Source organism: Cherax quadricarinatus, chromosome 40 (genome assembly GCF_038502225.1).
Source record: "Cherax quadricarinatus isolate ZL_2023a chromosome 40, ASM3850222v1, whole genome shotgun sequence".
Lineage (NCBI taxonomy): Eukaryota > Metazoa > Arthropoda > Malacostraca > Decapoda > Parastacidae > Cherax > Cherax quadricarinatus.
Window position 1 is genome coordinate 20,139,160 of NC_091331.1, and position 26,885 is coordinate 20,166,044.

Sequence of the window (26,885 nt, forward strand, 5' to 3'; positions counted from 1 at the left end):
GAAGACTCTTAAGTTACATTCACTTGTTAGACGAAGAATGAGGGGAGACCTGATCGAAGTGTATAAGTGGAAGATAGGTATTAATAAAGGGGATACTAATAAGGTCTTGAGGATATCTCTCCAAGAGAGAACCCGCAGTAATGGATTTAAATTAGATAAGTTTAGATTTAGAAAGGACACAGGAAAGTATTGGTTTGGAAATAGGGTAGTTGATGAGTGGAACAGTCTACCTAGTTGGGTTATTGAGGCTAGGACTTTGGGTAGTTTCAAATTTAGGTTGGATAAGTACATGAGTGGGAGGGGTTGGATTTGAGTGGGACTTGCACATCAGAGCTTATTTCTTGGGTAGCATTGAAAATTGGGTTGGTCAAATGTTTTGTTAGTGGGATGAATTGTAAAGGACCTGCCTAGTATGGGCCAACAGGCCTGCTGCAGTGTTCCTCCTTTCTTATGTTCTTATGTTCTTATTTCCAAACCAATACTTTCCTATGTCCTTTCTAAATCTAAACTTATCTAATTTAAATCCATTACTGCGGGTTCTCTCTTGGAGAGATATCCTCAAGACCTTATTAATGTCCCCTTTATTAACACCCATCTTCCACTTATACACTTCAATCATGTCTCCCCTCATTCTTCGTCTAATAAGTGAATGTAATTTAAGGGTCTTTAGTCTCTCTTCAAAGGGAAGATTTCTAATGCTATGTATTAATTTAGTCATTCTACGCTGAATGTTTTCTAAATTTCACCATCATTCATACATAATCACTGTCTTTGCAGAGGCACTCAGATAGGACAGTTTAGGTATCACTCCAAACAGCCAATATCCCACCCCCCTCCTTTAACCCTTAAACTGTCCAAACGTAGATCTACATTTTTTTACATTCTTTCTTATGGGAAAAATCAAGGTCGGAGTGCTACGTGTGAAAACGTAGATCTACGTTTGGACAGTTTAACCCTTTGACTGTTTTAGTTGTATATATACGTCTTACGAGGTACTGTGTTTGACGTATATATGCTCATAAATTTTAGTGGCTTCAAATCAAGCAGGAGAAAGCTGGTAGGCCCACATGTGAGAGAATAGGTCTGTGTGGTCAGTGTGCACCGTATAAAAAAATCCTGGAGCATGCAGTGCACAATGAGAAACTCCGACCATTTTTTAAATTAAAATGCCAACTTTGTGGTCTATTTTCGTATAGTATTTATGGATCTATTCTCGTTTTCTTGGTCTCGTTTGATAGAATGGAAAACATGTTATAGAAATAGATGTGATTTTGATTGGTTTTACTATAAAAAGAACCTGGAAATGGAGCTCAAAGTAGGGGAAATGTTTGATTTTTGCCGATGTTCAAGAGTAAACAAATGATGTCATTGTCCAATAAATGTCCAACTAGCCATTCTAATATACAGTTATGAATGAGTTGACATTATTTGTACAGTTATTACAATATTGCAGTAGTCTGCATAACAGTAAATCTTCTATTTTTTGTTTGAATAAAAATTCAAAATAGAAAGCAAGAGTAATATCAGAGGGGCCTGGAGACATGACTGATGAACAAAGAAAATGTTATTTTAGAGCCAGGAATGTCTGCATTGTTCATTCTGGACCTTATTTTGAAATTGGCATATTTTTTTAATTTTCGTGAAATTGGCCAAATTGCAAATTTCTGACCACTTTATTGGGTAGTTGAAATCGGTAAATGGGCAGTTTCTTGTACTTAATCGATAGAGAAAATGGAGTTCTAAAGAAATAGCTGAGTTTGGTCGACTGGAACAATGGAATTAGCCAAAAATCGGGCTCAAAGTGAGAGAAATCGCCAATTTGTAAATATCGCCGAGGTCGCTAACTTTTCGAGAGTGTAATTCCGTCAGTTTTCCATCAAATTTCGATTTTTTGGTGTCATTACAATCGGGAAAAGATTCTCTATCATTTCATAAGAATTTTTTTTTTTTTTTTTTAAATTTTGCGACACCAGGAGACACCTCAGGATTGGGGGTTGCAACAGTCAGGGGTTAAGGGTTAAAGTGCAGGCATTGTACTTCTCACTTCCAGGACTCAAGTCCTGCTAACCAGTTTCCCTGAAACCCTTCACAAAATATTACCCTGGTCACACTCCAACAGCTGGTCAAGTTCACTCATGCACGCATGCTGGAAGTCCTAGCCCCTTGCTCAAAAAACCTCCCTTGCACACACCCTCCAACCATTCCTAGGACAAGCCCTACCCTGCCTTCCTTTCCCTACAGATTTATATGCTTTCCAAGTCATTCTACTCTGTTCCATTCTCTCTAAATGACCAAACCACCTCAACAACCCCTCTTCATCCCTCTGGTTAATACTTTTAGTAACTCCACACCTCCTAATTTCCACACTACGAATTCTCTGCATAATATTTACATCAAACATTGCCCTTAGACACGACATTTCCACTGCCTCCAGCCTCCTCCTTGCTGCAGCATTTATAGGCCATACTTCACATCCATATAAGAGTGTTGGTACACTATACTTTTGTACATGCCCTTCTTTGCCTCCATCGATAACGTTCTTTGTTTCCATAGATACCTCAACGCACCACTCACCTTTTTTCCTTCATCAATTCTATGGTTAACCTCATCCTTCATAAACCCATTACTGACAAGTCAACTCCCATATATCTGAACACATTCACTTCTTCCATACTCCCTCCCACCAGCGTGATATCAAATTTTTCTTCATCTAAATCGTTTGATACTCTCATCACCTTACTCTTATCTATGCTCACTTTCAACTTTCTACCTTTATACACCCTCCCAAACTCGTCCACTAACCTTTGCAACTTTTCTTTAGAATCTCCCAAAAGCACAGTATCATCAGCAAAAAGTAATTGTGTCAACTTCCATTTTGTATTTGATTCCCCATAATTTAATCTCACCCCTCTCCCGAACACCCTAGCATTTACTTCTTTTACAACCCAATCTATAAATATATTAAACAACCATGGTGACATTACACATACCTGTCTAAGACCTACTTTTACTGGGAAGTAATCTCCCTCTCTCCTACACACCCTAACCTGAGCCTCACTATCCTCATAAAAACTCTTTACAGCATTTAGTAACTTACTACCTATTCCATACACTTGTAACATCTGCCACACTGCTCCCCTATCCCTCTCTATTATATGCCTTTTCTAAATTCATAAATGCAATGAAAACTTTCTTACCTTTACCTAAATACTTTTCACATATATGCTTCAATGTAAACACTTGATCTACACATCCCCTACCCATTCTAAAGCCTCCTCGTTCATCTGCAATCCTGCTCTCTGTCTTTCCTCTAATTCTTTCAATAATAACCCTACCATACACTTTACCTGGTACACTTGGTAAACTTATTTCCCCATAAGTTTACTGTCCCCCTTCCCTTTATATAAAGGAACTATACATGCTCTCTGCCAATCCTAGGTACCTTCCCCTCTTTCATACATTTATTGAACAAAAATACAGTGGACCCTCGGTTATCAGCCGTAATCCATTCCATAAGGTCAGCCGAAAACCGAAATGGTGGAAAACCAAAATAATGTTTCCCATAAGAATTAATGGAAATACATTTAATCTGTTCCAGACAAAAATATTAACAAAAAATTATTTTTTTTAGCAATTATATAAATATTATATGCCTTTATTGATGACTAATGCTGGCTTCTGGAAGATAGGGAGGAGGAAAGAGGGAGGGCTTAGTGTTTCGATGGGGAATCCCCCTCCATAAGGACTTCAAGTACCAAGTCCTTATCCAGGATTACTTCCCTTCTTGGTCTTTTAATGCCACTAGGACCAGCTACACTTCCTGCATGTTTACTACACTTCCTGCATGCCTGCTACACTTCCTGTATGCCTGTTACACTCCTTGCATGCTTGCTACACTTCCTGCATGCCTGTTACACTCCTTGCATGCTTGCTACACTTCCTGCATACCTGCTACACACTTCCTGCATGCTTGCTATACTTCCTGCATGCCTGCTACACATCCTGCATGCCTGCTACACTTCCTGCATGCCTGTTACACTCCTTGCATGCTTGCTACACTTCCTGCATACCTGCTACACTTCCTGCATGCTTGCTATACTTCCTGCATGCCTGCTACACATCCTGCATGCCTGCTACACTTCCTGCATATCTGCTACACTCTCAGCATGCCTGCTACACTCCCTGCATGCCTGTTATACTCACTGCATGCCTACTACACTCCCTGCATGTCTGCTACACTTCCTGTATGCCTGCTACATTCCCGGCATGCCTGCTCCACTCTCTGCATGCCTGCTACACTTCACGCTTAAATTCCATGGTGTTTCTCACTTTCTTTACCATAGGAACTTTCTTTGGCGCCATGGTTACTTATTTCAGTTACACTGCAAAAATAACACAAACTACAATGGGAAATAAGCGAAATGTTTGAATGAATGAGCAGAAGCTTCCTCAGCCACCGAGAGACACAGCCGAACTGAAGCGCAAGCAGCCCCAGCCAGCGGACGGAAGCGTCCCAAATGGCCAATCACTTAATTAACGGCTGATAACTGAGCGCCAAAAACCCGGCCGATCACCGAGTTGGCCGATAACAGAAGCGGCCGATAACCAGGGATCTACTGTACCAACCACTCCAGTACTATATCCCTTTTGCCTTTAACATTGCTGTCATGATCTCATCAGTTCCAGCTGCTTTACCCCCTTTCATTCTACATAATGCATCATGCACCTCCTTCACACTCACATCCTGCTCTTCTTCACTCCTGAAAGATGTTATACCTCCCTGGCCGGTGCATGAAATTACTGCCTCCCTTTCTTTATCAACATTAAAAGTTCCTCAAAATATTCCTGCCATCTTCCCAATACCTCCAACTTCCCATCTACTAACTCCCCTATTCTGTTTTTAATTGGCAAATCCATTCATTCCCCTGGCTTTCTTAACATGTTTATCTCACTCCAAATTTTTTTTTATTCTCAGCAAAATATGTGAACCATGCTTCACCCACTCTATCATTTGCTCTCCTTTTACAATCTCTCCCCACTCTCTTCACCTTTCTTTTTACTTTCCATATACTCTGCCCTTCTTATATCACTTCTGTTTTGTAAAAACCTCATATAAGTGCCTTTTTTTCTCTTTTATTGCACCCTTTACCTCATCATTCCACCAATCACTCCTCTTTCCTCATGCACCCATCCTCCTATAGCCACAAATTTCTGCCCCACATTCTAACACTGTCTTTTTAAAACTATCCCACCATTCTTCAACCCTCCCCACTACCCATATGCCCTAGCCCGCCATTCTGCCAAGAGTTGACTATATCTCACCCTAACTTCCTCCTCCCTTAATTTATAAACTTTCACCTCTCTCTTACTTGCTGTTGCCAATTTTCTTTTGCCCCATCTACCTCTTACTCTAACTGTAGCTACAACTAAATAATTATCTGATATATCTGCTGCCTCTCTATAAACATGTACATCCTGAAGTCTACCCATCAACCTTTTATCCACCAATACATAATCTAACAAATTACTTTCATGACGTGTTATGTCATATCTTGTATACTTATTTATCCTCTTTTTTATAAAATATGTATTACTTATTATCAAAACTTTATCTATACATAATTCACTTAAAGGCTCCCCATTTTCATTTACCCTTGGCACCCCAAATTTACCTACTACTCCTTCCACAACATTTTTGCCCACTTTAGCATTTAGGTCCCCAACCACAGGTATTCTCTCACTTGATTCAAAACTCCCCATGCACTCACTCAACATTTCCCAAAATATCTCTCTCCTCTCGCTTCTCCAGGTGCATAAACACTTACTATAACCCACTTTTCACATCCAACCCTTATTTTACTCCACATAATCCTTGAATTTATACATTTATATTCCCTCTTTTCCTGCCATAACTTATCCTTCAACACTGCTACTCCTTCCTTAGCTCTAACTCTATTAGAACCCCCTTACCTAATCCCATTTATTTCTCCCACTGAAACCCTCCTACCTCTTTCAGCTTTGTTCACTAGAGCCAGGACATCTAGCTACTTTTCATTCATAACATCCACAATCATCTCTTTCTTATCATTCGCACTACATCCATGCACATTCAAACATCCCATTTTGACGGTTTTCTTATTATTTTAAGTAAGCTGTACGGAAAAAGGGGGTTGCTAGGCCACTACTCCCAGCATTTTAGTTTACTTTTACAACACGTATTGCTTATGGAGGAAAGATTCTTATTCCACTTCCCCATGAGTATGAAAGGACAAGTAATGAGAACAAGAACTATTAAGATAAAAACAAAGATAAATGTGTACATGCATGTGGAGTGTGACCTCAGTGTAAGTAGACACCAAAAATGACACCAACAATCCTACAATCATGTAAAAGAAATACAGGTTCTGTCTTACACTCATTGGTAGGACAGTAGTACTTCCCTGGGTGGTTGCTGTCTACCAACCTACCACCTATAAGGGAGATACATGTTGTAAATATGATTGCACTAATTAAAGCACACACAACTTTCTTAGTTTGTTTGAACTTATTAAAATTCTTTTACTTCTTTTTTTTTTTTATTATCAAACTGGCCGATTCCCACAAAGGCAGGGTGGCCCGAAAAAGAAAAACTTTCACCATCATTCACTCCATCACTGTCTTGCCAGAAGGGTGCTTTAAACTACAGTTTTTAAACTGCAACATTAACACCCCTCCTTCAGAGTGCAGGCACTGTACTTCCCATCTCCAGGACTCAAGTCCGGCCTGCCGGTTTCCCTGAACTCCTTCATAAATGTTACTTTGCTCACACTCCAACAGCACGTCAAGTATTAAAAACCATTTGTCTCCATTCACTCCTATCAAACACACTCACGCATGCCTGCTGGAAGTCCAAGCCCCTTGCACACAAAACCTCCTTTACCCCCTCCCTCCAACCTTTCCTAGGCCGACCCCTACCCCGCCTTCCTTCCACTACAGACTGATACACTCTTGAAGTCACTCTGTTTCGCTCCATTCTCTCTACATGTCTGAACCACCTCAACAACCCTTCCTCAGCCCTCTGGACAACAGTTTTGGTAATCCCGCACCTCCTCCTAACTTCCAAACTACGAATTCTCTGCATTATATTCACACCATACATTGCCCTCAGACATGACATCTCCACTGCCTCCAGCCTTCTCCTCGCTGCAACATTCATCACCCATGCTTCACACCCATATAAGAGCGTTGGTAAAACTATACTCTCATACATTCCCCTCTTTGCCTCCAAGGACAAAGTTCTTTGTCTCCACAGACTCCTAAGTGCACCACTCACCCTTTTCCCCTCATCAATTCTATGATTCACCTCATCTTTCATAGACCCATCCGCTGACACGTCCACTCCCAAATATCTGAATACATTCACCTCCTCCATACTCTCTCCCTCCAATCTGATATCCAATCTTTCATCACCTAATCTTTTTGTTATCCTCATAACCTTACTCTTTCCTGTATTCACCTTTAATTTTCTTCTTTTGCACACCCTACCAAATTCATCCACCAATCTCTGCAACTTCTCTTCAGAATCTCCCAAGAGCACAGTGTCATCAGCAAAGAGCAGCTGTGACAACTCCCACTTTGTGTGTGATTCTTTATCTTTTAACTCCACGCCTCTTGCCAAGACCCTCGCATTTACTTCTCTTACAACCCCATCTATAAATATATTAAACAACCACGGTGACATCACACATCCTTGTCTAAGGCCTACTTTTACTGGGAAATAATTTCCCTCTTTCCTACATACTCTAACTTGAGCCTCACTATCCTCGTAAAAACTCTTCACTGCTTTCAGTAACCTACCTCCTACACCATACACCTGCAACATCTGCCACATTGCCCCCCTATCCACCCTGTCATATGCCTTTTCCAAATCCATAAATGCCACAAAGACCTCTTTAGCCTTATCTAAATACTGTTCACTTATATGTTTCACTGTAAATACCTGGTCCACACACCCCCTACCTTTCCTAAAGCCTCCTTGTTCATCTGCTATCCTATTCTCCGTCTTACTCTTAATTCTTTCAATAATAATTCTACCATACTCTTTACCAGGTATACTCAACAGACTTATCCCCCTATAATTTTTGCACTCTTTTATCCCCTTTGCCTTTATACAAAGGAACTATGCATGCTCTCTGCCAATGCCTAGGTACCTTACCCTCTTCCATACATTTATTAAATAATTGCACCAACCACTCCAAAACTATATCCCCACCTGCTTTTAGCATTTCTATCTTTATCCCATCAATCCTGGCTGCCTTACCCCTCTTTCATTTTACCTACTGCCTCACGAACTTCCCCCACACTCACAACTGGCTCTTCCTCACTCCTACAAGATGTTATTCCTCCTTGCCCTATACACGAAATCACAGCTTCCCTATCTTCATCAACATTTAACAATTCCTCAAAATATTCCCTCCATCTTCCCAATACCTCTAACTCTCCATTTAATAACTCTCCTCTCCTATTTTTAACTGACAAATCCATTTGTTCTCTAGGCTTTCTTAACTTGTTAATCTCACTCCAAAACTTTTTCTTATTTTCAACAAAATTTGTTGATAACATCTCACCCACTCTTTCATTTGCTCTCTTTTTACATTGCTTCACCACTCTCTTAACCTCTCTCTTTTTCTCCATATACTCTTCCCTCCTTGCATCACTTCTACTTTGTAAAAACTTCTCATATGCTAACTTTTTCTCCTTTACTACTCTCTTTACATCATCATTCCACCAATCGCTCCTCTTCCCTCCCGCACCCACTTTCCTGTAACCACAAACTTCTGCTGAACACTCTAACAGCAGAAGTTTGTGGTTACAGGAAAGTGGGTGCGGGAGGGAAGAGGAGCGATTGGTGGAATGATGATGTAGGCTATTCCATATTTTTGGTCCATTTATTTGCACTGGGTTTTTGTTGATATTCAGGCATATCAAAGTGGTTATGGTTTCAAGTGTGATACTAGTGTATTATGTTATAGTTTTTTCCATAACAATAACAATAACAATTTTGTTTTAGCATGATACATGTTTATACAAAGGACTGTAACAATTTGGTGAACATGCCAAAAGCCCCTTTATATGCAGAGCATTTCAGGAAAGCTTAAGACTAATTTAAGAATAATAAGGCAATAACAGTGCTGTAATTGTGCATATGGTCATCAGGTGAGTTACAGTGAATTCAAGAAAATTGAATATTCAAACAGTTCATGCTATATGGCTTTAATAAGTTCGGTACAGAAGAATTACAGTTTTGATATAATATATAAAAAATACAGTATTATAATTTAGCACAATTTATAACAATGAAGTTGAAACAATTTTAAGTTTGGAGTAATGATTAAATAGTTGAGCAATCATCAAGCACAATTTACAATATGAAATATTGTAATTTAGCAAAGTTTAAAACAATGAAATTGAAACAATTATAAGTTTGAAGTAATGATTAAATAGTTGAGCAGTCAAAATTATGAGTATATTTTGAGTAACTGGTAGGTGTTAAGTATAGTATTTGTCTGGTTAATTTTGGGTGATGAGGTGATTTCTAAGTAGGGTCTTAAATTGATTTGCAGCCAGGGGCCCTTTGGTGTGTTCTGGCAATGAATTCCAGATCTTCGGGCCCTTTATGCACATAGCATTTTTGTACAGGGAGAGAGAGACATGAGGGATATCGAAGAGGGATTTGTACCTTGTGTTATGCCTGTGTGTTTTGTTGTAGTTATCAAGGAGTTTGAGAGGAGGGTTAATATTTGAGTATAATGTTCTGTGTGTGTAGTAGGCACAATAATAAGTGGGAATATTTTGTATGTTAACCCTTTCAGGGTCCAAGGCCAAAATCTGAAGTCACGCACCAGTGTCCAAGAATTTAAAAAAAAAAAAAATTGTTATTTTTTCTTATGAAATCGTAGAGAATCTTTTTGTGAAGGTAATAAAACAAAAAGTACGAAATTTGGTGGAAAATTGACGAAATTATGCTCTCGCGAATTTTGATGTGTCAGCGATATTTACGAGTCGGCGATTTTGCCGACTTTGACTCCCATTTTAGGCCAATTACATTATTCCAATCAACCAAATTCCTAGCTATTTCACTAGTATTACTTCTATTCTATCGATTGAGCACAAGAAATCGCCAAATCAACTGTTTCAACTACAAAATAAAGTGATCGGTAATTGTTAATTTGGCCAATTTAACACAAAGTTCAAAATATTCCAATTTCAAAATAGGCTCCAGAATAAACAATGTAGGTATTCCTGGAACTAAACTAACATTTCCTCTGTTCATTAGTTACATTTTGAGGCTTTACAAATAAATTCCATTTTGATTTTTTATTCACATAATGAATTTTTATTCACACCAAAAAATAGAAGATTTACTGTTATGCAATACTGTAATAATTGTATAAATATCATCACCATATTTGTGAATGTATATTAGACCCACCAGCTGACGTGTATTAGATGTGTGAGGTCGTTTGTTTACTCTTGAATATCGGCAAAAATTTAACATTTCCGCTACTTTGAGCTCAGTTTCAAGCCATTTCCAGTGCTAAAACCAATCAAAATCATCTCTATTTCTGTAATATGTCTTCCATTCTATCAAATGAGACCAAGAAATCGCAAATACAACTATAAAAAACATACGAAAAAACACTGCAAAGTCGCTGTTTTAATCGAAAAATCATGATTTCAGTTTTTTTCTCTCGTTATACACAGTGTGCTGCAGGATCTGTTTTATGTGGTGCACACATACCACATAGATGTATTCTCTCATATCTAGGCCCAAATGTACCACTCACAGTTTATCAGAGTGAGCTGAGCTCATGGCGTAGATCTACGGTTTGGACACTCACCGTAAAGCCGTAGATCTACAGAACGGACCCTGAAAGGGTTAAGCAAGTTAAGGCTCTTAAAAAGCGGTGGAGTGTGCTGCCTAGTGCAGGAGTTGGTAATCAATTGCACTGCAGTTTTTTGTTGGATTATTAAAGGTTTAAGGTGATTTGCTGTGGTATCTTAGGTAAGCATCAGCATTACAAAGCTGTTTTAAATTTGAAGAGTGAACATTAATAAGCATGTGAGCATTAATATTTAGAATTTTGGGGGATCTGAATAAGAGCTGAGAGTGCTGCTTAGAATTTGAGTTTGTGATTGCTCTGATAGCTGCCTTTCATTATGTGTTGATTGGTTTGAGGTGGGTGGTAGTAGCAGATCCTCAGGCATAGTATTCATGTTCATACACAAATAACCCGCACATAAAAGAGAGAAGCTTACGACGACGTCGTCGTAAGCTTCTCTCTTTTATGTGCGGGTTGTATATCATTCCAGTCATGGTATTGTGCCTTTTTTTGTTATTCATGTTCATATTTTTTAGAGGTGTACATGTGCATGCATGTGTGTGTTTTGCATGTTAGATACATAATTTCTTATGCTAAGAATGCTGAGTGACCTACATGGTCAAAGAGCTCTGCAAATATCACACTACCAGTGTCAAGGAACCTTCCCTATGGGAAACACATCAATAGGTTTTTGAAGTGTGACAATAAGTAAACTTACAACAGGCTAAGGAACCAAAACTTGAACAATCTAGTAATAACACATCAATCTGAGCACTGTAATATCAACTACCTGAATTATGATTGATGGGCCAGTAAAGATAATGCTTTTAACCCTTTGACTGTCGCGGCCGTATATATACGTCTTACAAGGTACCGTGTTTGACGTATATATACTCATAAATTCTAGCGGCTTCAAATCAAGCAGGAGAAAGCTGGTAGGCCCACATGTGAGAGAATGGGTCTGTGTGGTCAGTGTGCACCATATAAAAAAAATCCTGGAGCACGCAGTGCATAATGAGAAAAAAAAAACTGACCGTTTTTTTAATTAAAATGCCGACTTTGTGGTCTATTTTCGTATAGTATTTATGGTTGTATTCTCGTTTTCTTGGTCTCATTTGATAGAATGGAAAACATATTATAGAAATAGAGGTGATTTTGATTGATTTTACTATAAAAAGAACCTAGAAATGGAGCTCAAAATAGGGGAAATGTTTGATTTTTGCAAATGTTCAAAAGTAAACAAATGATGCCATTGTCCAATAAATGTCCAACTAGCCATTTTAATATGCAGTCATGAATGGGTTGATGTTATTTATACAATTATTACAGTATTGCAGTAGTCTGCATAATAGTAAGTCTTCTATTTTTTGTTTGAATAAAAATTCAAAATAGAAAGCAAGAGTAATATCAGAGGGGCCTGGAGACATGACTGATGAGCAAAGAAAATGTTATTTTAGAGCCAGGAATGTCTGCATTGTTCATTCTGGACCTTATTTTGAAATTGTCATATTTTTTAGTTTTCGTGAAATTGGCCAAATTGCAAATTTCTGACCACATTATTAGGTAGTTGAAATCGGGAAATGGGCAGTTTCTTGTACTCAATCGATAGAAAAAATGGAGTTCTAAAGACATAGCTATGAGTTTGGGCAACTGGAACAATGGAATTAGCCGAAAATAGGGCTCAAAGCGCCGAGGTTGCTAACTTCGTGAGAGCATAATTCCGTCAGTTTTCCATCAAATTTCGTTTTTTGGTGTCATTACAATCGGGAAAAGATTCTCAATCATTTCAAAAGAAATTTTTTTTTTTTTTTTTAAATTTTGCGACACCAGGAGACACCTCAGGATTGGGGGTTGCGACAGTCAAAGGGTTAAATAAGGTACTGAAAACACTGCATATTTATACTATTATGCTAGGTCACAGAAAAGGAAAATGTTTTATAAAGATACTGTAAAATCTTACCTGTTGACCCTTCTTTAACATTCTCTGTCCATTGATACGAAGTTTGCTGCCATAAAATGCCTCTTGTACTTTACTGAAATACATAGTAATCACATAGAATGATGTAGATTTCTTGTGAAAAATGCTTACCATTTTTCAGACTTTAAAGCTTATTAATAATCATTATTAAATTGTATCTTATAAGAGAGTTACTGTATTGCTTTCTTCATTTAAAATAACTACAATATGATAATATTAAATATACAACTATATTTATGTCCTGAGTTGACTACTTTAGGCATATTTGCCTGGAAATATTCCCATATTATTAACCCTTAAATGGTCCAAGCGTATATATACGTTCTTACTGCTAGCGCCCCAAATGTATATATTTCTTTTTTTTTCAACAAGTCGGCCGTCTGCCATCGAGGCAGGGTGACCCAAAAAAGAAAGAAAATCCCCAAAAAGAAAATACTTTCATCATCATTCAACACTTTCACCACACTCACACATTATCACTGCTTTTGCAGAGGTGCTCAGAATACAACAGCTTAGAAGCATATATGTATAAAGATACACAACATATCCCTCCAAACTGCCAATATCCCAAACCCCTCCTTTAAAGTGCAGGCATTGTACATCCCATTTCCAAGATTCAAGTCCGACTATATGAAAATAACCCGTTTCCCTGAATCCCTTCACTAAATATTACCCTGCTTACACTCCAACACATCGTCAGGTCCCAAGTATCATTTGTCTCCATTCACTCCTATCTAACACGCTCATGCACGCTTGCTGGAAGTCCAAGCCCCTTCCCCACAAAACCTCCTTTACCCCCTCTTTCCAACACTTTCGAGGACGACCCCTACCCCTCCTTCCTTCCCCTATAGATTTATATGCTTTCCATTTCATTCTACTTTGATCCATTCTCTCTAAATGACCAAACCACCTCAACAACCCCTCTTCTGCCCTCTGACTAATGCTTTTATTAACTCCACACCTTCTAATTTCCACACTCCGAATTTTCTGCATAATATTTACACCACACATTGCCCTTAGACAGGACATCTCCACTGCCTCCAACCGTCTCCTCGCTGCTGCATTTACCACCCAATTCTATGATTAACCTCATCCTTCATAAACCCATCCGCCGACACGTCAACTCCCAAGTATCTGAAAACATTCACTTCTTCCATACTCCTCCTCCCCAATTTGATATCCAATTTTTCTTTATCTAAATCATTTGATACCCTCATCACCTTACTCTTTTCTATGTTCACTTTCAACTTTCTACCTTTACACACATTCTCAAATTCATCCACTAACCTTTGCAATTTTTCTTTAGAATCTCCCATAAGCACAGTATCATCAGCAAAAAGTAACTGTGTCAGTTCCCATTTTGAATTTGATTCCCCATAATTTAATCCCACCCCTCTCCCGAACACCCTAGCATTTACTTCTTTTACAACCCCATCTATAAATATATTAAACAACCATGGTGACATTACACATCCCTGTCTAAGACCTACTTTTACCGGGAAGTATTCTCCCTCTCTTCTACATACCCTAACCTGAGCCTCACTATCCTCATAAAAGCTCTTTACAGCATTTAGTAACTTACCACCTATTCCATATACTTGCAACATCTGCCACATTGCTCCTCTATCCACTCTATCATATGCCTTTTCTAAATCCATAAATGCAATAAAAACTTCCCTACCTTTATCTAAATACTGTTCACATATATGCTTCAATGTAAACACTTGATCTACACATCCCCTACCCACTCTGAAGCCTCCCTGCTCATCCACAATCCTACATTCTGTCTTACCTCTAATTCTTTCAATTATAACCCTACCGTATACTTTTCCTGGTATACTCAGTAAACTTATTCCTCTATAATTTTTACAATCTCTTTTGTCCCCTTTCCCTTTATATAAAGGGACTATACATGCTCTCTGCCAATCCCTAGCTACCTTCCCCTCTTTCATACATTTATTAAACAAAAGTACCAACCACTCCATCACTATATCCCCCCCTGCTTTTAACATTTCTGTCATGATCCCATCAGTTCCAGCTGCTTTACCCCCTTTCATTCTACGTAATGCCTCACGTACCTCCACCACACTTACATTCTGCTCTTCTTCACTCCTAAAAGATGGTATACCTCCCTGGCCAGTGCATGAAATTACCGCCTCCCTTTCTTCCTCAACATTTAAAAGTTCCTCAAAATATTCTCGCCATCTACCTAATACCTCCCTCTCCCCATCTACTAACTCCCCTACTCTGTTTTTAACTGACAAATCCATACTTTCCCTAGGCTTTCTTAACTTGTTTAACTCACTCCAAAATTTTTTCTTATTTTCATTAAAATTTCTTGACAGTGCCTCTCCCACTCTTTCATCTGCTCTCCTTTTGCACTCTCTCACCACTCTCTTTACCTTTCTTTTACTCTCCATATACTCTGCTCTTCTTATAACACTTCTGCTTTGTAAAAACCTCTCGTAAGCTACCTTTTTCTCTTTTATCACACCCTTTACTTCATCATTCCACCAATCACTCCTCTTTCCTCCTGCCCCCACCCTCCTATAACCACAAACTTCTGCCCCACATTCTAATATTGCATTTTTAAAACTATTCCAACCCTCTTCAACCCCCCCACTACTCATCTTTGCACTAGCCCACCTTTCTGCCAATAGTCGCTTATATCTCGCCCGAACTTCCTCCTCCCTTAGTTTATACACTTTCACCTCCCTCTTACTTGTTGTTTCCACCTTCCTCTTTTCCCATCTACCTCTTACTCTAACTGTAGCTACAAGTAAATAATGATCCGATATATCAGTTGCCCCTCTATAAACATGTACATCCTGGAGCCTACCCATCAACCTTTTATCCACCAATACATAATCTAACAAACTATTTTCATTACGTGCTACATCATACCTTGTATATTTATTTATCCTCTTTTTCATAAAATATAAAAAATAAAAAAAATGTATATATATGTTTTAATTTTCCTGCCTCCAAATTTGGCACAGTTGGCCTGAGATGCCTGGTCAGCACAGAATGGGTCTTAGCACTCGGTGTGCTCCATATTAAAAAAAATCTGGGACCACTTAGCACCTTGTGGGAGTGCCAGTTAAACTGAGTGCCAGCTCAAGCAAACACCAAGGATTCACTGATGTAATGTCATATTAACACTCCCCTTTTAAGAGGAAAGTTATGTTAACCCCAAGTTTAGGGTCTGCCTATCTCTGTCTGTCTATCTCTGTCTGTCTATCTTTGTCTATCTCTGTCTGTCTCTGTCTATCTGTTTCTATCTCTTTTTATCTGTCTCACAGATACACACAAATACAGTTATACTTCTCTCTCCTTCTTCCTTCTTCTTCTATACTCCCGTATATCCAAAACATTGCTGGGACCTATAAATACTTGTATATATTCCTAGACAATAGTAAATGACCAAGGCAGGTATAAATGTCCACCTGTCAATGTGTTTCTGACAATTTGAGTACAATTTCAGTACCTAATATTAGTGTCAGAACAAAAATTAGTTATGAAATGCCAAGAACTACAATAAATTGTCATTACCAGAACATAAAAATTATATAAAGTAATACAGATATGAAAAAAAGGGTATATCGGCAACACTTCCTCAAGCGGAAGGACTCAATGTTGCCACCAGGTGAGCATTAAGAGCCAACTTTCCAGCCTCATATCTCAATAAGTACTGAGCCTATTTTTTTATTTTAATCCTGTAACACTTAGAATATTTTTCTCTTTATTTCAATAAAAAAAAATGATTTTTTTATTTTTCAAAATATTCGGGGCACTGGGGGAGAGAATGTATATATACGCTTGGACCGTTTAGGGGTTAACAATAAATGATCAATGACATACTGCAAATATTGTCCAAACATGTTAACTAAAATATTATAATTTAATAAATGTTGTTTTAGTGCTAGGAATATCTACATTCTTCATTTTTTACTCTGTTTTTTAAAATGTTATTTTTTAAATTTGTGTAAAATTGGCCAAATTTCAAATTTCTGTGCACTTTATGAATTGGTGGTTTCTTGTGTTAATTGACTGAATGGAAAGCATACTACAAAACTGCTAGGAATTTGATTAAATGGAGCAATAAAATAAACTTAAAATAGGTCTTAAATTTTGCAAAATTACCGATGCATAAATTGTGCTCAGACTGCCAACTTTGCGCCTGTGTAATTACATAAATTTTCCATCAAATATTGTACTTTTGATGTCATTACCTTCAGAAAAAGATTCTCTATCATTTCAAGTTTTTTTTTTTTTAAAGGTAAGACACTGGAAGTAATATTAATTTTGGGGGTCTGAAGAATCAAAGGCTTAACAAACAAAAAAAAAAACATTATTTGTAACTACAGTGATAACTTACAATGTAATGCATCTTCTAAATGAAACACTTTTTCTTCATATTAGGCTACCATACCTGCTGAGATTCATAAAATATATATATTTTTAGTTTTATTAACACATTGGCCATTTTCCACCAATGCAGGGTGACCCAAAAAAGAAGAAACACAGTCATAAACATTCACTCCATCACTGTCTTGCCAGAGGTGAACACTACAGTTAAAAAACTGCAACATATCAACACCCCTCCTTCAGAGCACAGGCACTGAACTTCTCACCTCCAGAACTCTAGTCCAACTTTCCCTTAACCCCTTTATAAATGTTACTTTGCTCACACTCCAACAGCACATCAAGTTATAAAAACCATCTGTCTCCACTTACTCCTATCTAACAAGCTCACATATGCTTGCTGGATATCCAACTCCCTTGCACACAAAACCTCCTTAACACTCTCTCTCGAGCCTTCCCTAGGGCGACCCCTACCTCGCCTTCCTTCCACTACAGATTTATACGCTTTCCAAGTTATTCTATTTGGTTCCATTCTCTTGAAATGTCTGAACCACCTCAACAACCCCTCCTTAGCCCTCTGGATAATACTTTTAGAAACTCTGTACCTCCTTGTAATCACTAAGCTACGAATTCTTTTCATTATATTCACACCGCACATTGCCCTCAGATACGACATCTCCACTGTCTCCAACCTTCTCCTTATTGCAATAGTATTCACCACCCGTCCTTCACATCCATATAAGAGCATTGGTCTATACCAATGCTCTTTGCTTCCATGGATAATGTTCTTTGACTCCAGAGACTTCTCAGTGTACCACTCACCTTTTTCCCCTCATCAGTTCTGTGATTCACATTATCTTTCGTAGACCCATCTGCTGACAAGTCCACTCCCAAACATCTGCATACATTTACTTCCTCCATACTCCCTCCCTCCAATCTGATATCCAATCTTTCATTACCTAAATTTTTTATCCTCATCCTCTTACTTTCTATGTTCACTTTTAATATCCTTCTTTTACATACCCTATCACACTTGTCCACCAACCTCTGTAACTTCCCTTCAGAATCTCCCAAAAGCACAGTGTCATAAGCAAAAAGCAACTGTGACAACTCCCACTTTGTGTTAGATTCTTTATCTTTTAATACCACACCTCTTGCCTACACGCGAGCATTCACTTCTCTTACAACCCCATATATAAATACGTATAATGAACAACCATGGTGACATCACACATCCCTGTTAAGGCCTACTTTTACTGGGAAATAATCTCCCTCTCTCCTACATACTCTAAGCTAAGCTTCACTATCCTTGTAAAAACTCTTCACTGCTTTCAGTAACCTACCTCCTATTCCATACACCTGCAACATCTGCCACATTGCAACCCTATCATATGCCTTTTCCATAAATGCAACAAAAACCTTTTTACCCTTATCAATAAATACTATTCACCTATATGTTTCACTCTAAACACTTGGTCTACGCTTGTAGACCAAGTGTTACAGTGTTCATTTGCAATCCTGCTCTCCATCTTACTCTTAATTCTTTTAATAACAACTCTTCCATACACTTTACCAGGTATACTCAACAGGCTTATTTCCCTATAATTTTTACACTTTCTTTCGTTCCCTTTGCCATTATACAAAGGAACTATGCATACTTTCTCCCAATCCCTAAGTACCTCTCTCTTTTCCATACATTTATCAAATAAAAGCACCAACCTAATACAAAACTCAAAGCAAATGTATTACGAAAACAGATTTATTGAAATAAAAGGTGATATGAAAAGAACCTGGCAAACCCTCTCCAAAATTTAATGTCTTCTTCTCTACTGTAGGATCAAAGCTAGCAAGCAAAAATTCCTAGCTCAAATACCCAGCCAAAAGACTACTTCACTGGCAACTACCCAAATACTCTATATCAAGCGCCAACCAATTGTACTGAAGTCTCATTCATCACTAAATCATTAAAAAATAAAGCAGGAGATCTAGACAACTTGCCACCATTCATATATAAAAAAGCTACTCATGTGCTGTCACCCATCCATACTCAAGACAGCAAGGGTTACCCCAATCCTCAAAGGAGATGATCCAACTGATTTGAACAACTATAGACCTATATCAAACTTGCCCTTACTTTCTAAAATATTCGAAAAAATAGCACACAAATGACTTTACTCCTACCTTATATCCAAACAACATACTACTTAACCCCTGCCAGTTTCTGTTTAGACGATTAATGCTATTATACAAATGCTCGAGCTAATACTGTATATACAGCCCTCGATAAAAATGAATATCCTCTGGCGCTCTTATTGACCTATGGAAAGCATTTGATACAGTGGACCACAATCTCCTGCGTCTAAAACTGAATCATTACTGCATCAGAGGACATTCCTTCGATTGCCTAAAATCTTATCTTAACAATAGACACCAGTTTGTATACGCAAATGGAATCAACTTCACTATCAAGCTTGCAGCTGTCAGAGTGCCCCAGGGTAGTGTCCTAGGCCCACTCCTCTTTCTCATCTACATCAGTGATCTCCCCAATGCATACCAATTCCTTAAACCATTTCTATTTGCAGATGACACTACTTATGTCTACTCCCACTCAAACCCAGCTTTACTTAGACACTGCAATCAATGAGCTGCTTAAAATATATACTGTACTTGGATGATGACCAACAAGCTCACTCTCAACATAGACAAAATATACTTCATGCTGTTTAGAAAGAGAGCCTTAAATATCCAACTTAATATATCGATAAATGGTTCCCCTATTTCAAGACACACTGAGGGTAAATTTCTAGGTCTTCTCCTTGACTCTAATCTTATATTTCATTCCCACATCCAGCATACATCCAAGAGAATTTCCAAATCAGTAGGCATCCTTTCCAAGATAAGATACTATGTACCGCAAACGACACTCCTTACCCTATACCACTCATTAATATATCCCTACCTCACCTACGATATTTGTGCCTGGGGATCAACCACAGCCAACAACCTTAAACCTTTAATAACCCAACAAAAAGCTGCAGTGAGGATGATTACCAGCTCTTGTGCTAGAAAGCACACCCCACCACTTTTCAAAAGCCCGAACTTACTAAATATACAAGACATACACTAATATTATTGTGCCTACTACATCATATAAAGAACATTAAACTCCAATATAAACCCTCCACTTAAACTTCTCCTCGATAGCTACAACAGAACACACATTTACAATACACGGCATAAGGCACTCTTTGACATCTCTCATGTCAGTCTCACACTATGCAACAATGCAATGCACATAAAGTGCCCAAAGATCTGGAATTCACTACCTGAACTAGTAAAGGATCCCTTGACTACTTATAAATTTAGGACTTTACCTAAATATCATCTCATCTCTCAATACTTACCAAACCAACCAAAACAAATTCTAATCAGTTATTATATTATATGACCTCTAGTCTATTAAACATCTGCCAATCCATTACTGCTTGGACCATTAATTGTAATATTGCTTTTATTATGTGCAACTTCAAGATTATTATTCTTATAAGCCTCCACCTTGACTACCTCGTATTAGTATTAAGATTAAATAAAGATTTTAATAAAAGTTAACCATTCTTATCTTGTCTAGATTTAAATAGTTATTATGTATTAGAATTAGTCTGCCTGAAATGCCCCGGCATGATAGTGGCTTTCTTTGTAATTAACAAACCAAAAATTGTAATTACACATTGTAACCTTTACAAAGAAATAAAGCACAGTGGACCCCCGGCTTACGATATTATTTCATTCCAGAAGTATGTTCAGGTGCCATTACTGAACGAATTTGTTCCCATAAGGAATATTGTAAATTAGATTAGTCCATTTCAGACCCCCAAACATACACGTACAAACGCACTTACATAAATACACTTACATATTTGGTCGCATTGGGAGCTGATCGTAAAGCGGGGGTCCACTGTACCTATTCTTTTATTCTTTATTCTTTATGACCATTCTTTTAACATTTCTGTCTTCAGCCCATCAGTCCCAGCTGCTTTACACCCTCATGCACCTCCTCCTTGACACTCATAATTTGCTGTTTCTCACTTCTACAAGATGTTATACCTCCCTGCCCAAATGCACGAAATCACGGCTTCCCTATCTTCATCAACACTTAGCAATTCCTCAAAATATTCTCTCCATCTTCCTGATACCTCTAACTCTCTATCTAATAACTCCCCTCTCCTATTTTTAACTGTCAGATCCATTCATTTCCTAGGCTTGGTCAACTTATTAATCTCACTCCAAAACTTTTTCTTATTGTCAACAAAATTTGTTGACAGCATCTCACTCACTCACTCATTTGCTCTCCTTTTACAATCCTTCACCATTCTCTTAACCTCTCTTTTTCTCTCCACATACTCCTCCCTCCTTTTATCACTTCTACTTTGTAAAAACCTCTCATATGTTAACTTTTTCTCTTATTACTCTCTTTTACCTCATCATCCCACCAACTACTCTTCTTCCCTTCCACACTCACTTTCCTTTAACTACAAACCTCTGCTGAACACACTGACACTATTTTCTTAAATCTACCCCATACCTCTTCAACCTCATTGCCTATACTCTTGCTACCCCATCTTTCTTCCAATAGTTGTTCATATCTTACCCTAACTGCCTCCTCCTTGAGTTTATAAACCTTCACCCCTCTCTTACTTGCTGATTCCATTCTCCTTGTATCCCATCTACCTTTTACTCTCACTGTAGCTGCAACTAAAAAATGATCTGATATATCTGTTGCCCCTCTATAAACCCCTTTCTATACAAAGTTCAATCACAGGCCCCCACTATCATTTACACCTGGCACCCCAAACTTACCTATCACACCCTCTATAACCATTTCTCCCACTTTACCATTTAGGTCCCCTACCACAATTACTCTCTCACTTGGTTCAAAAACTCCTAGACACTTGCTTAACATTTCCCAAAATTTCTCTCTTTGTACACATTTCTTGACACAACCAATGCATGTGTCCTGGTACAACCATTGCATGTGTCCTAGTACAACCATTGCATGTGTCCTGGTACATCACTTCAAGAGTAAACAAATGACCTCACACGTCTAATACACGCTAGCTGGTGGGTCTAATATATGTTCACAAATGTGCTGATATTATTTATACAATTATTACAGTATTGCATGACAGTAAATCTTCTATTTTTTGGTTTGAAAAAAAAAATCATTATGTGAATTAAAAATCAAAATGGAATTCATTTGTAAAGCCTGAAAACATAACTAATGAACAGAGGAAATGTCAGTTTAGTGCCAGGAATGCCTGCATTGTTTATTCTGGACCCTATTTTGAAATTGGAATATTTTGAACTTTGCACTAAATTGGCCAAATTACCAATTTCCAATCACTTTATTTTGTAGTTGAAACAATTGAGTTGGCAATTTCTTGTGCTCACTCAATAGAATAGAAGTAATACTAGTGAAATAGCTAAGAATTTGGTCGACTGGAATAAAGTAATTGGCCTAAAATGGGAGTCAAAGTTGGCAAAATCGCCAATGCATAAATATCGTTGACACATCAAAATTTACAAGAGCATAATTTCGTCAATTTTCCATCAAATTTCGTGCTTTTTGTTTTATTACCTTCAGAAAAAGATTCTCTACCATTTCATAAGAAAAAACAAAATTATTTTTTGAAAATTCTTGGACACTGGTGCGCACTTTGAAATTTGGGCTCTGGACCCTGAAAGGGTTAAGGAAACACGTCCTAATGTTTTTCAGCCATACCAGGGATTCAATCTCCGGACCTGTGTGTGAGCAGAATGCACTAGTGATCGAGCTACGGGACACCTCTTTTAGTAACTCCACACCTCCTCCTAATTTCTACATTATGAATTCTCAGCATAATATTTATACCACACATTGCCCTTAGACATGATATCTCCACTGCCTCCATCCTCCTTGCTACAGCATTTACAACCCATTTTTCACACCCATATAAGTGTACTCGCCTAATTGTGGTTGCAGGGGTCGAGACTCAGCTCCTGGCCCCACCTCTTCACTGATCGCTACTAGGTCCTCTCTCTCTCTGCTTCCAGAGCTTTGTCATACCTCGTCTTAAGCTATATATGGTTCCTGACTCCACTACATCACTTGCTAGGCTATTCCACTTCCTGACAACTCTATGACTGAAGAAATACTTCCTAACATCCCTCTGACTCGTCTGAGTCTTCAGCTTCCAATTGTGACCCCTTGTTTCTGTGTCCCCTCTCTGGAACTACCTGTCTCTGTCTACCTTATCTATTCCACACAGTATCTTGTATGTCATTATCATGTCTCCCCTGACCTGCCTGTCCCCCAATGTTGTCACTCTGATTTCCCTCAACTTTTCTTCGTAGGACATACCCCTGAGCTCCGGAACTAGCCTTGTTGCAAACCTTTGCACTTTCTCTAATTTCTTGACGTGTTTGACCAGGTGTGGGTTCCAGTGCTGCATACCCCAGTATGGGCCTGATATACACAGTGTACAGGGTCTTGAACGATTCCTTACTAAGGTGTCAGAACGCTATTCTCAGGTTTGCCAGGCGCCCGTATGCTGCAGCAGTTATCTGGTTGATGTGTGCATCCGGAGACATGCTCAGTGTTATGGTCACCCCAAGATCTTTCTCTTTGAGTGAGGTTTGCAGTCCTTGGCCACCTAGTCTATACTCTGTATGCGGTCTTCTTTGCCCTTCTCCGATCTTCATGACTTTGCGTTTGGCAGGGTTGAATTCAAGAAGCCAGTTGCTGGACCACGTGTCCAGCCTGTCCAGGTCTCTTTGAAGTCCTGCCTGGTCCTCATCTGATTTAATTCTCATCATTAACTTCACATCATCTGCAAACAGGGACACCTCTAAGTCTATCCCTTCCATCATGTCATTCACATATGCCAGGAATAGCACTGGTCCTAGGACCGACCCCTGTGGGACCCCGCTCATCACAGGTGCCCACTGTGATGCCTCATCCCGTACCATGACTCATTGTTGCCTCCCTGTCAGATATTCTCTGATCCATTGTAGCTACAAGCACTAAAAACACTGTAATAATATGAAATGTACCGAATGTATGCTTAGATGCGACTGCACTGGCTGGCTTGTAAACACTGGCACCCACGGGGCAGCTGAGGCCACGCGTGGGACACGTCCCAGACGAATCACGTAAGGCGAGGCAAAATTTTTGCGTTCAAATGCTTCATATGGCGGATTTAATGTAAGGCTATGCGTTCGTAAGGCGGGGGTCCACTGTACAGTGGACCCCCGGTATTCGATATTAATCTGTTCCTGAGAGCTCATTGAATACCGATAATATCGAAAACCGAATAAATTTTCCTCATAAGAAATAATGTAAATCAAATTAATCAGAGTAAGACACCCAAAAGTACGAAAAAAAAAAATTTTACTACATGGAATATTAAGTTTAATGCAATAGAATAATAACAATAAAATAATTGACACTTACCTTTAATGAAGATCTGGTGATGATTGATGGGATGGGAGGAGGGGAGAGGTGTTAGTGTTTAGAAGGGGAATCCCCTTCCATTAGGACTTGAGGTAGCAAGTCCTTTTCTGGGGTTACTTCACTTCTTCTTTTAATGCCACTAGGACCAGCTTCAGAGTCATTGGATTTCTGTCGCACAACATATCTGTCCATAGTGGCCTGTACCTCCCGTTCCTTTATGACATCCCTAAAGTGTTTCACAACATTGTTAGTGTAATAGTCACCAGCACAGCTTGCAATAGCTGTGTTAGGGTGATTGTCATCAAAAAAAGTTTGCACTTTAACCCTTTGACTGTCGCGGCCGTATATATACGTCTTACGAGGTACCGTGTTTGACGTATATATACTCATAAATTCTAGTGGCTTCAAATCAAGCAGGAGAAAACTGGTAGGCCCACATGTGAGAGAATGGGTCTGTGTGGTCAGTGTGCACCATATAAAAAAAATCCTGGAGCACGCAGTGCATAATGAGAAAAAAAAAACTGCGACTTTTTTTTCATTAAAATGCCGACTTTGTGGTCTATTTTCGTATTGTATTTATTACTGTATTCTCGTTTTCTTAGTCTCATTTGATAGAATGGAAAACATATTATAGAAATAGAGGTGATTTTGATTGATTTTACCATAAAAAGAGCCTAGAAATGGAGCTCAAAGGAGGGGAAATGTTTGATTTTTGCCAATGTTCAAAAGTAAACAAATGATGCCATTGTCCAGTAAATGTCCAACTAGCCATTCTAATATGCAGTCATGAATGGGTTGATGTTATTTATACAATTATTACAGTATTGCAGTAGTCTGCATAATAGTAAGTCTTCTATTTTTTGTTTGAAAAAAAATTCAAAATAGAAAGCAAGAGTAATATCAGAGGGGCCTGGAGACATGACTGATGAACAAAGTAAATGTTATTTTAGAGCCAGGAATGTCTGCATTGTTCATTCTGGACCTTATTTTGAAACTGTCATATTTTTTAGTTTTCGTGAAATTGGCCAAATTGCAAATTTCTGACCACATTATTAGGTAGTGGAAATTGGTAAATGGGCAGTTTCTTGTACTCAATCGATAGAAAAAATAGAGTTCTTAGGAAATAGCTATGAGTTTGGGCGACTGGAACAATGGAATTAGCCAAAAACAGGGCTCAAAGTGGACGAAATCGCCGATTTGTAAACAGTGCCGAGGTTGCTAACTTCGCGAGAGCATAGTTCCGTCAGTTTTCCATCAAATTTCGTTTTTTTGGTGTCATTACAATCAGGAAAAGATTCTCTATCATTTCATAAGAAAAAATAATTTTTTTTTTTAAATTTTGCGACACCAGGAGACACCTCAGGATTGGGGGTTGCGACAGTCAAAGGTTTAAGCCACATTACACACATTTCCTTAATCTTTGAAGTAGGCAACTTCTTCAATTTCTCTATCCCCTCCTCCGAAGCAGTTTCCTCAGGTCTGGCCTCTTGCTGTTCAAGATGATCTATCAGCTCATCAGTGGTTAATTCTTCACTGTCCTCCTCCACCAACTCTTCCACATCCTCCCCACTAACCTCCAACCCCAAGGACTTCCCCAGTGCCACAATGGATTCCTCAACTGGCATAGGATTCTCAGGGTTAGCCTCAAATCCTTCAAAATCCCTTTTGTCTACACATTCTGGCCACAGTTTTTTCCAAGCAGAGTTCAAGGTCCTCTTAGTCACTCCCTCCCAAGCCTTACCTATAAGGTTTACACAATTGAGGATGGTAAAATGATCTTTCCAAAACTCTCTTAGAGTCAGTTGAGTTTCTGCGGTCACTATAAAGCACTTTTGAAACATAGCTTTTGTGTACAGTATCTTGAAGTTGGAAATGACCTGCTGGTCCATGGGCTGCAGGAGAGGAGTGGTACAGTATTAGGAGGCAAAAACTTCACCTTAATGAAGCTCATGTCCCCAGAAAGTCGCTCTGACAAGTCTGTAGGATGACCAGGGGCATTGTCTAATACCAGGAGGCACTTAAGGTCTAATTTCTTTTCAGTTAGGTAATTTTTCACAGTGGGGGAAAATGCTTGGTGTAACCAGTCACAGAAAAAGTCCCTCGTGGCCCATGCCTTACTGTTTGCCCTCCACATCACACACAAATTAGCCTTGAGGACATTGTTTTTCCTGAACACTCTGCGAGTTTCAGA

At 38.7% G+C, this 26,885-nt stretch overlaps 1 protein-coding gene across 1 annotated transcript in view; it reads right to left on the reverse strand.

Annotated features, from left to right (window-relative positions):
• The window catches only part of LOC128687141 (conserved oligomeric Golgi complex subunit 3-like), a gene marked incomplete at its 5' end in the record, with an annotated part of 164,123 nt that overhangs the window by 15,390 nt on the left and 121,848 nt on the right, over window positions 1-26,885 (reverse strand). Inside the window, 1 exon segment of the mRNA XM_070092775.1 lies at window positions 12,823-12,895. Within this exon segment, the coding sequence (XP_069948876.1) occupies window positions 12,823-12,895 (73 nt within the window).